This window comes from Bidens hawaiensis, unplaced genomic scaffold, assembly GCF_021521415.1.
Source record: "Bidens hawaiensis isolate Kalapana, Puna unplaced genomic scaffold, B.hawaiensis_p1.1 tig00024837_1, whole genome shotgun sequence".
Lineage (NCBI taxonomy): Eukaryota > Viridiplantae > Streptophyta > Magnoliopsida > Asterales > Asteraceae > Bidens > Bidens hawaiensis.
In genome coordinates, this window is record NW_027493939.1 from 1 (window position 1) to 14,239 (window position 14,239).

At 35.1% G+C, this 14,239-nt stretch overlaps 1 protein-coding gene across 1 annotated transcript; it reads left to right on the forward strand.

Moving 5' to 3' along the window:
- The first annotated feature begins 11,044 nt into the window (after positions 1-11,044).
- On the forward strand, positions 11,045-12,887 carry LOC143570152 (protein FAR-RED ELONGATED HYPOCOTYL 3-like). The gene is made up of 5 exons (XM_077055885.1): positions 11,045-11,063; positions 11,523-11,943; positions 12,107-12,301; positions 12,380-12,638; positions 12,819-12,887. The coding sequence occupies exons 1-5, from the start codon at positions 11,045-11,047 to the stop codon at positions 12,885-12,887; spliced, it is 963 nt and encodes a 320-aa protein (XP_076912000.1).
- Positions 12,888-14,239: the final 1,352 nt, after the last annotated feature.

Below are 14,239 nucleotides of genomic sequence, written 5' to 3' on the forward strand. Positions count from 1 at the left end.
ACACTAATCTTGTGTTAGTTATTGATATATAATAACACGTTATCAGCACGATTCGCTTATGTCTTAATAAAAAGCTCAACCGAGAAAGAAGACATCAGTTATAAACAAGATAAATACATCATTAATAATGATTTAAAAGATAATTATAATGACAAACAAAATAAATATAATGGGGGAGGGGGTGGTTACAAATCCATCACCCACCACACCCAATAGTATGGTGACACCTCACCCCCTACCACCATTCCATCACTAGTGATAGAATATAGTGGGGGTGGTGTTAGTGTGATGGATTTTGGTATACATACATACATACATACATACATACATACATATAGGTTTGTGTGTGTGTTGGGTTTTGTGAGATATCACAGTGGGATGTCCATCACGCAAAAACCCCCATCACGCGTGATGGGAGGCACCGACGACGGTGTTTATTGAGGCCATCACACATGATGGCCAGCCACCACGCTCCACCCGTCCCCTCTAAAAGACATCTCATTATGGACTTTACTAATTATAAGACTACTAACTCTCTAACCTGTATTTACGCATCTAACCTTTATTTACTAACTCTCTAACTTTCAGATATGTGTCTAAACTTTATTTATATCTCTAACTTTATATTTATGCATCTAACATTTTAATTATGCATCTAACTTTTATTTTCATGTCAACTAACTTTTATTTATGCAAACTAACATTTATTTATACACACTAACTTTTATTTCATGTATTAACGTTTATTTATGAATACTAACAAGTTCATTATTGTTATTCTGCACACTAATTGTGCATCATATTTAATAACATGCATTTATATCTCACTTATTACAAAATTATTTTTATATCTATACGTATAGATTATATATATAACCGTTGAGGAAATAGTCCATTTACCGGTTATAAAACGGTTATAAATTTTCTTTCTATAAATAACCAATTATCAATCTCAATTTTCTCATAAATACAAAACTTTTTTTTCTCACGATTACTAAAGATAATATTTTGAAAGATGATTCACCCAGTTTTGAGATTAGCCACCATAATACTAATATTGGTTGTGGTATTACTTTATAATCTCCAACCTTAAAAAATTTTATTGTTTGTTGACCGTTTATATGTTTGTAGTTGTACCTATTTATTTTATTTAAATTCTTATGAGTATGTAGATTCCGGTATGCATTTATTTTGTGTTTAGTAATAACATGACGAATATTGCAAAGCTTGATTTTTTGGCTCTCAAAAGTTTTAGAAAGAACTATATGTCCTGGACAACAAATGTCAAAAGACACCTCAAATCAACGGATGTGTTAGAGGCAAATGATGAAAACAATATATTGAATGAGCACTACAGAGCAACAACTAACGTCTTTATACATAAACATGTCGATGAAAACACTTCAGTTGGAGTATTTTAATTATAATATTCCAAGTGTTTTATGGTAAGAGTTAAAAAGCAGATTTGATCATTAAAGGGATTCATTATTCCCTACTGCTAGAGTTTAATGGAACAATCTAAGGTTCCAAGATTTTAAAAAAGTGAATGATTACACATCTGTTCTATAAATACATGTTCAAGGCTTGAATTTTTTTGGATTAATTGTTACTAAGGATGATAAAATTAGAGAAAAGTTACTCTATTTTTCATGCATCAAGTATAAATTTGCAACAATGTTAGGCCCATTTCATGATTATTCTTTCGTATTTGTATTTTGTATTTTGTATTTTGTTTATGTTGTGTTAGCTTGTTGAATTTTGTTTATGTATGTTTGGGCCCAAGGCCATTTGCGTTTGAGGCCCAATGGGCCGTATATAATGAAAGAGAAGTGTATGAGATTAGACACTAATATATGGAGTGTGTAACTCAAACACAACTTAACCTTTTGCAAAAAACCTTATCCTCATAACTCGCAAGCTCTCTCTTCTCTCTCTTATTCTCGGCAATAACAAATACCAAATAAGATCCGAGATCTCCGTCCTCACTAGTGATTTCCGCTAGCTAGTGTAGAGGTTGATCCAAGATAACTAGTTGTTGTGTTGTTTTGATCCGCTCAAGGGACCTGCAATTGGTATCAGAGCTTTCGGGCTCTACCAGTTGTAGATCTTGGGTCACAACCTTGGACTTTGGTCTTGTTTGTGTTAAAGACGGATTTTCAAGAGTTTTTGTAGTCTACAGGTTACTCTAAGCTACAAAAGTGTTCAAATAGTTCATTAATCTTCGAGTGTTCAAGCTTTGTGTTGAAGTTTGTGTGTTAAAATTCAAGAAATTTGTGTTAAAGATGTTAAAAAATCTTCAAAAAGTGGTGTTGAAAGTGTTAAGATATTGGTGTTTGTGAAGATCCATAAAGTGTACAAAGTTGATTGAAGTGACTTTAATCAAAAGGGAAATCTTGAAAAAGGTGGCAGGAAAGTACACACTGTACCTTCCCTAAAGTACAATAGTATTAGAATAAGAAAGTATTCGAATCGAATCAAAGTGGTAGTCTAATCGAATCCAAGTGTTATCGAATCGAATCAAGTTTGCTTAATCTAATTGAATCTCAAAGTATTCTAATCGAATCAAATCTGTAATCGAATCCATATTACTTTCTAATCGAATAACAACCTAATCGAATCGAATTGCCATTCGATTAGATTAGACAATTCAATTAGTTCATAATGTAATTCGATTAGATTCATCCATTCGATTAGATTGTCTAACCATTCGATTACTTTTTATTTAATCATTTTCACATAAGCTACTCTCCATTCGATCACTTTGCATTTGAATACATTACATTCGATTACTCCATACTTGTGTTTTTTTAGCATAATCTGTTTGATTTTGTGTTTATCCTTAAGTGGTTTAAGTGATGGCCAACCCAATGGAAGAAGTTAAAAGGGATGATGTTGTAAGAGGTTACATGATCTTTGAGAACGAAGCTGGAACTACCAACAAGCCTCCAACGTTGATGAATTGGGATAATGATTTTGAGGAATTCAAGTGGAGATTTAAGAACTACATCAGAGTTCTTGATTAAAATCTTCTTTGACCCCTTGAGCAAGGACCATATAATCCCACTATTACTCCTGCTGATAGTGAAATTCCTAAGCCTGCTACTGGCTATGATGATAATGATAGAAAGTGTTTTAGTTATGATCAAAAGGCCTTTGGTGTTCTTAGTGTTTGTATCTCACATGAAATTGCACTAAGCTTGAGGGATCACACCACGGCTAAAGGTCTTTGGGATGCCTTGGTGAACAAGTTAGAAGGGAACATTGAAATGAGAAACAACAAGAAGGGAATGTTGAAAGGAGAATTCAACATGTTCAATTATATTCAAGGAGAATCAATTGCCAGTCTCATTCAAAGATTTGAAACCTTGATTACTAAGATCAACAATGCTGGTTTTGAATATGATCAAGTTGAAATCAATGACAAGTTGCTCAACTCCCTTCCTTATGCTTGGAACGTAGTGTCATCACAATCAAGAGAACCACTAACCTTCAAATTACCCCCTTGTTGATTTGACTTCCATTATCAAGTCATTTGAGATGGATGAGAAGTTGAGGATGGGAAATCACATTACTTCTCTTAATCAAGCTGAAATGTCTACTGGATCAGGTATAAGCATTGCATTTCTGAGTCAAGCACACCCTGCTGCTCCAAACTGTTAGCTCTGCCTTCAAGACCTCTACTTCAACCCAAGCATCATCAAGCTCAAGTTCATTTCAGATGCAGTTGACAGGCAGTTGCACAAGACCTGAGGGACTCATGGGATCAAGAAACCTGCTAGCAATCAAGCTTACTCTGCTCCTCAAACCATTTCTCCTGATGACTCCAATGTGGCACTATTTCATGTCTTTATGGCAAGCCATGAGGAGTTATTACAAGGAAAGTTGCTTCCCTCCTTCCTTTGAACAAGGAGATCTTCCGAGATAAACAAGAGGGATCTTAAGAAAATGGACACCAAGTACAGATGGCCATGGCTGTTCACCGAGCTTCAAACTTCATGAAAAGTATGGGAAGAACAGTTTCAAATATGTTGATGGGAAGAGCATTGGGTTTGAGAAAGACAAGCTGCGTTGCTACAGTTGCAACGAAACATGTCACTTCGCAAGAGAATGCACCAAACCACCAATGGATGTGAATGACATCAAGATCACCGAGATTTCTGATAATGAGGGGTGCTAAAAGACATGACAAGAAGCACATTCAAACTACTCCTCGAAGTCAAGAGTCCTAAGAATCGGTCAAGGAGTGGATCTAAGGGAAACTTCGATTCGAGCTCAAAGGCCATGATTACAAGAACTGCTGAATCAACTCAACCAGATTGGGAGGATGACCAATTTGAGGAGTTGAAGAATCCTCTGACCTTTGCTGGAATGACCTTCACCTGATCAAGCAAGCACCTCATCAAGCCATGTTGTTGAATCATCTGTACCTACTTTTGTCATTCCCGAGGTACTCAAATTTTGCTCACAAGCTTGTAAGATAAAGTTATGCACTATAGAACCATAATGATGTGATTTTAGATCAAATCTTTGGCATTAAATGTCATAATAACGAACTTAAGAAGCTGAAAAGATCTACGCCACTAGGATTAAAACTCATAATAATGATATGGCTAAGTAAATGAAAAACTTTTCCAAGCTGAAAAACTAGTTGAACATCATAAAAAATGTGTGGTTGAGTTAAATGCTACAATTGTCAAATTAGAGCTAGATTTAGCTCAAAGGAAAATAGTTGTTGAAAATTTTGAGTTAGCTTCCTGATAAGCTTAATGGGATAATTGGGCACAGATTGGGGTGATACAGAAAACGGGAATAGGCTATGATAATACTGTTGTTCCACCACTGTTTAATGAGAATTATACTAGCCTACCCCATTTTAGTTTCAACTCCCCACCTGAGGATGAGATGTTCTATGGTATTGGACACGTGCCAAAACCAAAGTCATTTACTCCTGCTATCCCCAAAACAGTTGATCCAATTCTTCCATCAGTTAATCCTAATGGTGGTTCATCTTGTTCAGTAGGTCGTGTAGAAGAAAGTGGGTGTGTGGAAAAGAACAAGGGTTTTGGAGATAAAAAGTTTTTAAATTCACTTTTTGATTCAAGTGTGAATCTAAAATCATCTGTTGCTAACCCTGTCTGTAATAATAAAAATTTGAAAAATATTTTGAACAATCACGTACTATGTGAGAGTGTTAATGTTGGCACTTCTCATGGTGTGAATGAAAATGATGTTTCCACTTCTGATAGTGATTATGAAACTATTTTTGATGAGATTGCTTACAACATAAATGTGCAAGAAAAGGGGTTTGTTGAGACAAACATGCCTAGTTGTTCACAAGTGATGGTAAAGTAGACGGAGATAAAATTAAAGAAAATTTTTTTGATAATGAAACCTAGTACCTCAAGTAAATATGTTCCACCACACATAAACAATTTTTATCAATCAAATAATCAAGCTTATCATCCTCAACTATACAATCAATTTGATAATAACTATTATGGGAGTCATCAACATGATTGTGTAAATTTATTCTATTCAAATGTTTTTGATGACCGTGGTTATAGATCAGATAATATGTTTGTTCCTTTCCAAGCTTCACCTTATTCACCACAACTAATATATCATAGTTTTGATGAGTTTTATCGAGATAACAGAAAGAGACTTTGTTATGTGTGTGGTAACCCATCTCACCTTGCAAGACATTACAAGAATTGGCATAGAAGGAAACGAGAAATAAACAGACAGTTTAACCAATTCCGTTCCAGAGCTATTCCAAGCTCAAGAACAAGAAATGATCGGTCTGATAGTTCTGCCAGTGAAATGGATGTGAGATCCAGAAATAAAAAGAATAATAAACCTCCTTTCTGGATAACCAAAAAGGAGAAAGCAAAAAGAAATTCTAAGACTGAAAAGTCTAAGAATTCATCAAAAACAAATCAGGAAAAGGAATCCTAATATTGAAAAATCTGGGGATTTTGTTTTAAAACCAAGACAAAGACAGTCAAGAAAATCCTCCAAAACCAGGAAACCTGCACGTGTATGGATTCCTAAGGACTGTTCTTCCTATTCTGACACGTCCCAAAACTTCATAATTGATTACATGACAATAAAAGATGATAAGTGTGTGGTAAACCATCGAGAGAAACTGATACCCAAGGGACACAGAACGATGATCAAGCAAGAAGACTGAGATCGCTTCGTTGAGTACACATAATCAGAGCAGTTTCAGTTATAAATCCTCTACTCTGCATATGTAGATTGATCGACTATATAAGGTTTATGTTTTTTTTAAATATAATGAAATGATTATAATGTGTGGTTGAAGAAACGCTCGGCTTCAACAAAGGGAGCTCGAGCAAACAATGTTTTTGATCATCACATGGGACGATGGGGCTGTTCTTACCTACGAGAGAAACTGGTAATCACCTCACTCTCTATTTCAATGATTTGTTGATTATGTGTCTAATGCATGACCGTCAGCTGCTTTCTCTTGAATATTTTACAAGGTAAAAAACAAGGAACTTGCACCGGATGAGACGCCCGACCGTGCATTAATGTGAATGAAATCAAGGGAGGACAAAAATGGTGCATACAAGAATGCCGTTGTCGAAGACGTGAAAACCAAATTAGTATGATTTAGTATTAAAGTTTTTAAAACATGTTAAAGTCAATTTATTGCCACACACACACCCTTTTAGTGGCGTCAAACAAACTTGAGTCTGTCTAACTTGTCTAAACACTTGATGTTGATACAACTACTAGTTAGGATGGTCAACAGCAGTACTACAAAACCAGCAGTTGTCTATTTACTTACAGTAGTTTATCAAGTACTAGGGATATTGGACCGGATATTTTTTACTGGGTGTGATTGGTTTATTTAGTTAAAAAATAGTGGTATTATCATTTCACTAACATGAAAGGAATGCACATAACTGCTATTTTTTAAGAACTACAGTTCATGAAATATGACATTATGCTTGCAAGGAATCGGCAGTTTGACATTTGTTTTCTTGCAGGTTCAGCATGAAAAGTAGATCGCCTTCGGAGCCCTGACACTTGAACCGTGCACAGATGTCGTCATCTTAGTACTTGGAAAAGAGAAAGGTGGGTTTTTAAAAGGGATTTGGTACGGATTGATAGCAGGTAAATATTGGGGTGTGAGTCGGGTAAAAGGCTCGTTTAAGGAACGGATTGCCCAACTTGAGTATGAGGCGGCGCAGAGAGATGAAGTGGTGAACAAGCTAACGGCTCTACTTGAATCCATGATGCTATGCTAGCAAGCCGTGATAAGGACCGATTAGCATTTGAAGCTAGGTTTAGACATCTCGAAGGAATGTTGTCGGCAAGTCAAGTAAGTGACGTATGTTACATATAAACATATTAATTAATGCATTCAACATACATAATTGGCACTATTTGTTGTCACAATTCGTAGGTAAATCTTGTTCCCATTCCGGTTGGTTCTAACCAAAGTATTAGTGTTGTGGGGCAAAATAAAATGCCAGCGCAAGTAAGTATTTGACAGTTTTTCTTTGTTTATTACAACTTTCCATGTGATTATTCATTTTTCATAACCTAATAAATTGATTTGCAGACCAGTTTTGTGGGAAACATTCTTACCTCAGGTGAGGTTGTGCAACAAGAATCCGCTCCTCAGGTAAGCATTTGACAGTTTGATTCATTTTTTTAATAATTAACTTTCCATGTGAGTGTGCTGATTTTACGTAATTTAACTGTAGGCTAAGTCTGTGGATAAAATAGTTGTCCAAATGGTAGTCACTCCCCAGAGCGTGACATCAGTAAGTATTTGACATTTCGGTACTTTTTATAATTCGTTTCCAATGTGAGTGTGCACATTTTCTATTACCGAATTGCAGGCCAAGTCCATGGACAAATATCTTAACCAAACGGTAGTCGATCCCTAGATCGCGACATCAGTAAGTATTTTGCAATTTAAGTTTTTATATTTTATAACCTAATAAGTCTAACAATTCTAGTTTCTTTTATATTACCAATGAAGCCTGTAGAGAACAATGTTGACCAAACAGCAACACAACTACACCACACTCCGGATAGTAACGGCTCCAAAAAACCAACAGTACTTGACATATTCAAATTTATTGTTCCAAGTTTTCCATTTAATTGTTGATTGATTTCCATCCATAAGCTGATTTATTGAATGATTTTTAGGTAAAACGAAGAAGCCGTAAAAGAAAAGGTGATGTATCTACGGATGAAGCTTCCCCACCTCCTGAAATAAAGGTATGTACTGCGCGAAACATTGTTAATTTCCCACCATCCATGGGCATGTACTTATATATTGACTTCAACTAAGCCATCTTAATTTCCCATGCTTATTTATAGGTGTATGAGTGTGGGTTGTGTCTGAATGACAAGCGTAACAAGGTGGCCCATGGTAGAATTCATTGGTCACCGGTTCCACAACAGTTGCATGGAAAAGCAATCCCGGAGGGTTGCTATAAAGTTAGTATTGATGAAGCCATAAAGGAACATGCAATTATTTCGTGTGAGTCTGGTGAAATTATGACTGTTGGTGACGCAATTGGTACTTTGTTGCTTGGCCAGAATACCTAATCTCATGTGACCAGGAGGTTTGTTCCCTTTTATTTCTATTCAAGTACAAATATTAGGAGTGTACACGGTTCTGTTTGAAAACGTGAAACCGTTCTAACCGGTCATCGGTTTGGTTTCATGGTTGGTTTTTTCATAACAATCGGTCGGTCGGTTTCAACAGATTCAAACCGTAGCGAACGGTTTACTACAAAAACAACCGTGTATTAATTTATTTATATTTACCCAAACCATGAAACCAAACCGTTACTAACGGTTTGGTTCGGTTCGGTTTAAGATTCATACGGTTCGGTTTTGGTTTACGAAGACAAAAACCGTTACCAACGGTTTGGTTCATGGTTTGACTCAAAAACCGTGAAAACCGAACTGTGAAAACCCCTAACAAATATCACAAGAGAGCATATCTTTTGTGACACGAAGGTTTGTTCCTATTTTGTTCTATTCAATTACAAAATATGACATTAATTATAAATATTTGTTTTTCATATTATGTTGTTCCAGCTACCACCACTCCCATCCTCAAAAAAACTAAACAGAGCTGGCAAGAAGTCAAAGGTAAAGTACACAACGATAGACAGGGTGAACAAACAGAAGACAAGGAGTAGTGCCAAGAAAACCAATGCCTTAGCTAGTATATAGGTAGTCGTTATTTTGTCTATATATAAGTATAGCTTATTTTGCATATATCTTACAAAAAGATATATGAATTTGCTTAAGTGAATATTATTGTTAATATAATTTGTTTCTTATTTTGTTTTGTCATGCTTGTTTACAGCTGTTTTATATTACTGCACAAAAAATAAAAATAATTATATATTGCCTAATTACACAGTATTGGCTACATAGAAACACATTAAATAGTTGTGGCCAAAAGTAAAACAATAGCCACACTTCAAATTACAAAAATTTCGAGCCTATAAATGACCATTAGCCACAACACAACCATTGTTGTGTGACGGAATGATAGCAAAGTTGATGGAGATAAAAAATTATGTGTGGCTAAAAGTGTGACATATCCACACCGGAAACACAAAAATTCGTGTGGCTATAAATAACCATTACCCACACCATGCTTGCTTCGTTTTTTTTTGTGTGTGACGGAATCATATAAAACGTCATTTAAAAAAATCACTAAGCGTGACGAAATGGCATAAAATAACAACAATCTACATATTTTCATATGTTCATCACTAGCCATTGGCCACACTTTCATCACTTGGTTTTTGTTTGTGTGGCGGAACGAGATCAAACGTCATTGTAAAAATCACTATGTGTGACCAAAAGCATGATAATAGCCACACTTTATATTACAAAAGCATTATGTGTGAAAAACGGTAAGACAGTGGCCACACCACAAACTACAAAAGATTGTTTGAGTGGCAAGTTCACATTTTAGCCACATTGACAATAACCTCTGGTGTGTATATGATATGATTAGCCACACAATACATCACTATGTGTGACGAAAAGTTTGACAATAGCCACACTTTAAATTACGAAAATCATTATGAGTGACAAACGGTAAGACAATAGTCACACTATAATCTACAAAGGAGTGTTTGAGTGGCAAGTAAATGTTTTTAGCCGCATTTAATGTAACATCCAGTGTCTATGATATAATTAGCCTCAATATTATTAAATTCAAGTGGTCATTGCTTTGCTATAGCCACACAGTATAGGTCACAATGCTCGCTTACCACAACCCTATTGGCTATATTATTATAAAATTAATGTGGCTGAAACATTAATTCATGTGGCTCTATACGTGCAATGGTCACACCTAGTAAATAGTCATGTAGTCATTTTCTACCGTTTAGCCACACTTGTTGGAGAGGCTTCTTGATGACCAACAACTAATGTTGGTACCCTTTAGCCACACTTATAACCACATAAGGCCACTAAAAACTATGTGTGACCATATGATACCTACGATGTCACGACCTTTGGTCACACATGACCTGAACCAGACGTGTGTGGCTAAAGGCCTACGACCACACTTTTTTCGTGTGACCGAAGGTCATTATTGACTTGTATCAAACTTGTACTTGTATCAAACTTGTGTGAACTCACCAACTATTTAATTAGTTGACTTTATTATATATATATATATATATATATATATATAGAGAGAGAGAGAGAGAGAGAGAAAAGATGGAATACGAAAATCCTTATCGTACAAAACTGTACGCGACAACATCAAGCGTCGATCTACACTTATGATTCAGTTGAAAGCGGTTGAGGAGATCCTGTGTATTTTTAAGCGAGAAGGGTACGATTGTCTTTTTGATTCCTCATTTAAATTTGGTAATTTGCGTATAAACGGTTATGATCCTGATATTTAGCTTAATAAAAATCAATTTCTTATTTTACGAAACAATTTTTGTACCAAAAACTATCAGTTGAGTTCACGAATCAGTTTTTCAAGCTATTTTTATGATTTTAGGGTTTTGAAATGGAAGACGATCGTGAATGTAAGTTTTTGCTGTGTTTGAATTAAGCCACTGTAGATAATTGATTCGTTTAGTTTGATTTTATGATGTTTCATAATATGAACGTATAATGAGCGTGTTACTATAACTGATTATAAGCTGATTATAACGTTTTATAATATGAGCGTCTTATGAGCATGTTACGATTAGGATTATCGTAATAGTAATTCTGTATGTTAGTTCTCATGAGAATCATGTGATAATTGATTAGTCTAGTTTGTGAGCGTGTTACGAGCGTTTTCATATTAGGACTGCCTTTGTTTTTTTGATGTTTCATAATACGAACGTATCATGAGCGTGTTACTATATCTGATTAATGTTTTATAATATGAGTGTCTTATGAGCGTGTTACTATTAGGATTGTTAAATTTGGTTGATTATAATTTTGAGCGTGTGTTGAGCGTCTATGGATTATATTTTTTTTTTTGATGTTTTGTGTAGATGAATCAAATGTTTTGGTTGAAGTTCAAGGGGTTGATATCATTCCTGAAGTTGCTTCTTCATACAGACCTGTTAAAGGAATGATGTTTTCGTCAATTGATCAAGCATTTGATTTTAATTGTGAATATGCTAAAAAAGCTGGATTTAGGGCTCGTAAAGGTGGATCTTACGTGCATGGTGGTGTACTGAAGACCAAGTACTTTACATGTTGTAAAGAAGGTCACAAGCCAGCTAAAATGTATGATTCAAAAGGTGATTGTAATGAATCAAGCAAGCCATATTACAAAAGGAGGAAGAGGCCGACAATTAGATGTGGTTGTAGAGCACATATACAGTTGAAATCTGTTGATGGTGGTTTTTTTGAGGTAGATGATTTTGTTGAAAGCCATAATCATAGAATGGTTGCAGATTCTTATATGCAGTTTGTTCGTTCTGCGAGAGGAAGCTATTTATGAGCTTTCTAATATGAACTTGGGACATGTTAAAGCGTTTAACCTTATGAGAACATAGTATAGTGGGTTTGAAAAGGTAGGTGCAACTAAAGATGATTGTAAAAATTTTAAACAAGGTTTGAATTGTTATAGTGGAAAGTATGATGTTGAGATGATTGTTCAGAGATTGTGTGCGAAGAAAACATTTTCATCCGATTATTCTTTTGAATATGATGTCAATGATGTTCGTGAGTTAATTCGTATGTTTTGGGCTGATGAGACTTCAAAGAGTAATTATCTTGCATTTGGGGATGTTATATTTTTTGATGCTACATTTAAGACTAACAAGTAAGTTTGTGTGTATGTATAGGATTGTGTGTATGTATATGTTTTTGTGTGTATTTTTATATGATTTTCTATGTACAGGTACAAGATGGTTCTTTTCCCGTTCACGGAAATTGATAACCATTGTCATAGTGTTACTGTCTGTGCTGGTTTACTAGCTTCTGAAATAATTGAATCGTACACATGGTTATTGCAAATGTTACTTAAGTCGTTTGGTCATGCATCTAAGGTTGTTGTTACTGATCAAGACCCTGTTATGAAGCAAACTATTGCATCTGTGTTTCCAAATACAAGGCATAGGTTATGTATGTGGCATATCATGAAGAAAGTTGCTGACAAGGTAACTTTCTTAATCGTGTTTTAGGCTGGTTGAATAATGAGCGTTTGATAAGCGTTTAATGGCAATCGTCTTTTTGTTTTTGATATTTTAATATATGAGCGTTTTATGAGCGTGACATGATCACATATTGTATCAACGAGCATCTACACAAACGTTTTAACATGTTTTTTTGTGTATCAGGTGGGGGCTGATTTATGTAACAACGAAGATTTTAAGATAACGCTATGTTACATTGTGTGGACCGATTGAATTAGTCCTTTAGAATTTGAGGAAAAATGGCAGGCTATAATGGTTGAGTTTGAGCTTGACAAGAATAAATGGATTACTGATACGTACGAAATCAGATTTGACTGAATACCTGCTTTTTATAAAGATGAACTTTTGTCTGGATTGATGCGTACAACATCAAGATCAGAGAACGAAAACCATTTTTTTGGAAAAGCTACAAATTCTCAATTAACATTGGTTGAGTTTTTCAACCATTTTGATTGTTGTATGGAGATATAGAGATACAATGGTAGACGGTGTGATCATGATAGTAGGTACACGTATCCGCAGTTAGAAACCAGAAGTTATCTTGAAAGGGAAAGCGGTTAGGATATATACAAGAGCTATATTTAATGATCTTCAAGATGAAATGAATGAAATTGTTGGTGGTGTTTCACAATTCAGTTCATGTGAAGAAGAATGAGGGTTTTTGAGGTGTAAAATAATGGATTTTAATGCGTATGTTCCAGGTTTTTTGGAGGTAATTATGAGCGTTTATTAAGCGTTTAGTTTAAAGTTGTTTAAGCTTAAGTTAAATAACAAGCGTTTAATAAGCGTTTTACTTTTTTAGGTTGTGTTTAAAAATGACGGTGAGTTTGGTGAAGAGTCTATTGCAACATGCTCCTGCAAAAGATTCGAACAATATGGTTTGTTGTGTCGACATATTTTCTATGTCATGAATATGTATCAAGTCAAGAAATTCCCTAAAAGATATATAAATGATCGATGGAGGAAAGAGGCTGCGTGAATATCAGAACAGTTCCAATGTCAGAGTTTGGGAATGATCAGAACATGAAGATAAAAGAAATTTCAAGAGAAATAAAGTATGCCGGTGAATACCTTATCAATAGTTATGTTGCAGATATTGATGAATTAATTAAAGTTAGAGATGAGATGAATTTGATGATTGAAAAGGCACACTTAACTCGGTATGAAAGGGTACGTCCATCTAAAAGGGATAGATTTGTTGTTGTTTTAGGTTTTGAACAGCCATCAGAAGTTACAGTTCGTTTACCTACTGGAATAAGAAACAAGGGTCGTGGCTCGCACAAAAGAATTAAATCAAATAAAGAGATAGCCATTAGTCGCTCTGGGAAGGGTTATAGGGAGTGTCAAATTTGTCACAAACCTGGCCACAACAGCAGAACTTGTAAAGCAATGCGGCAGCAACCACAACAATAAATTCGTAGGAAGTTTTAGTTTTTTTGTGTTTTTAGATTGTGTGTTTTGTAAGTACCTTTTTTTAGACAAGTGTTTCACAAACGTATAACAAGCGTATGCCAAGAGTATGACAAACGTGATTAATTGTTTTAGATAGAAAGAGTTAGTTTTTT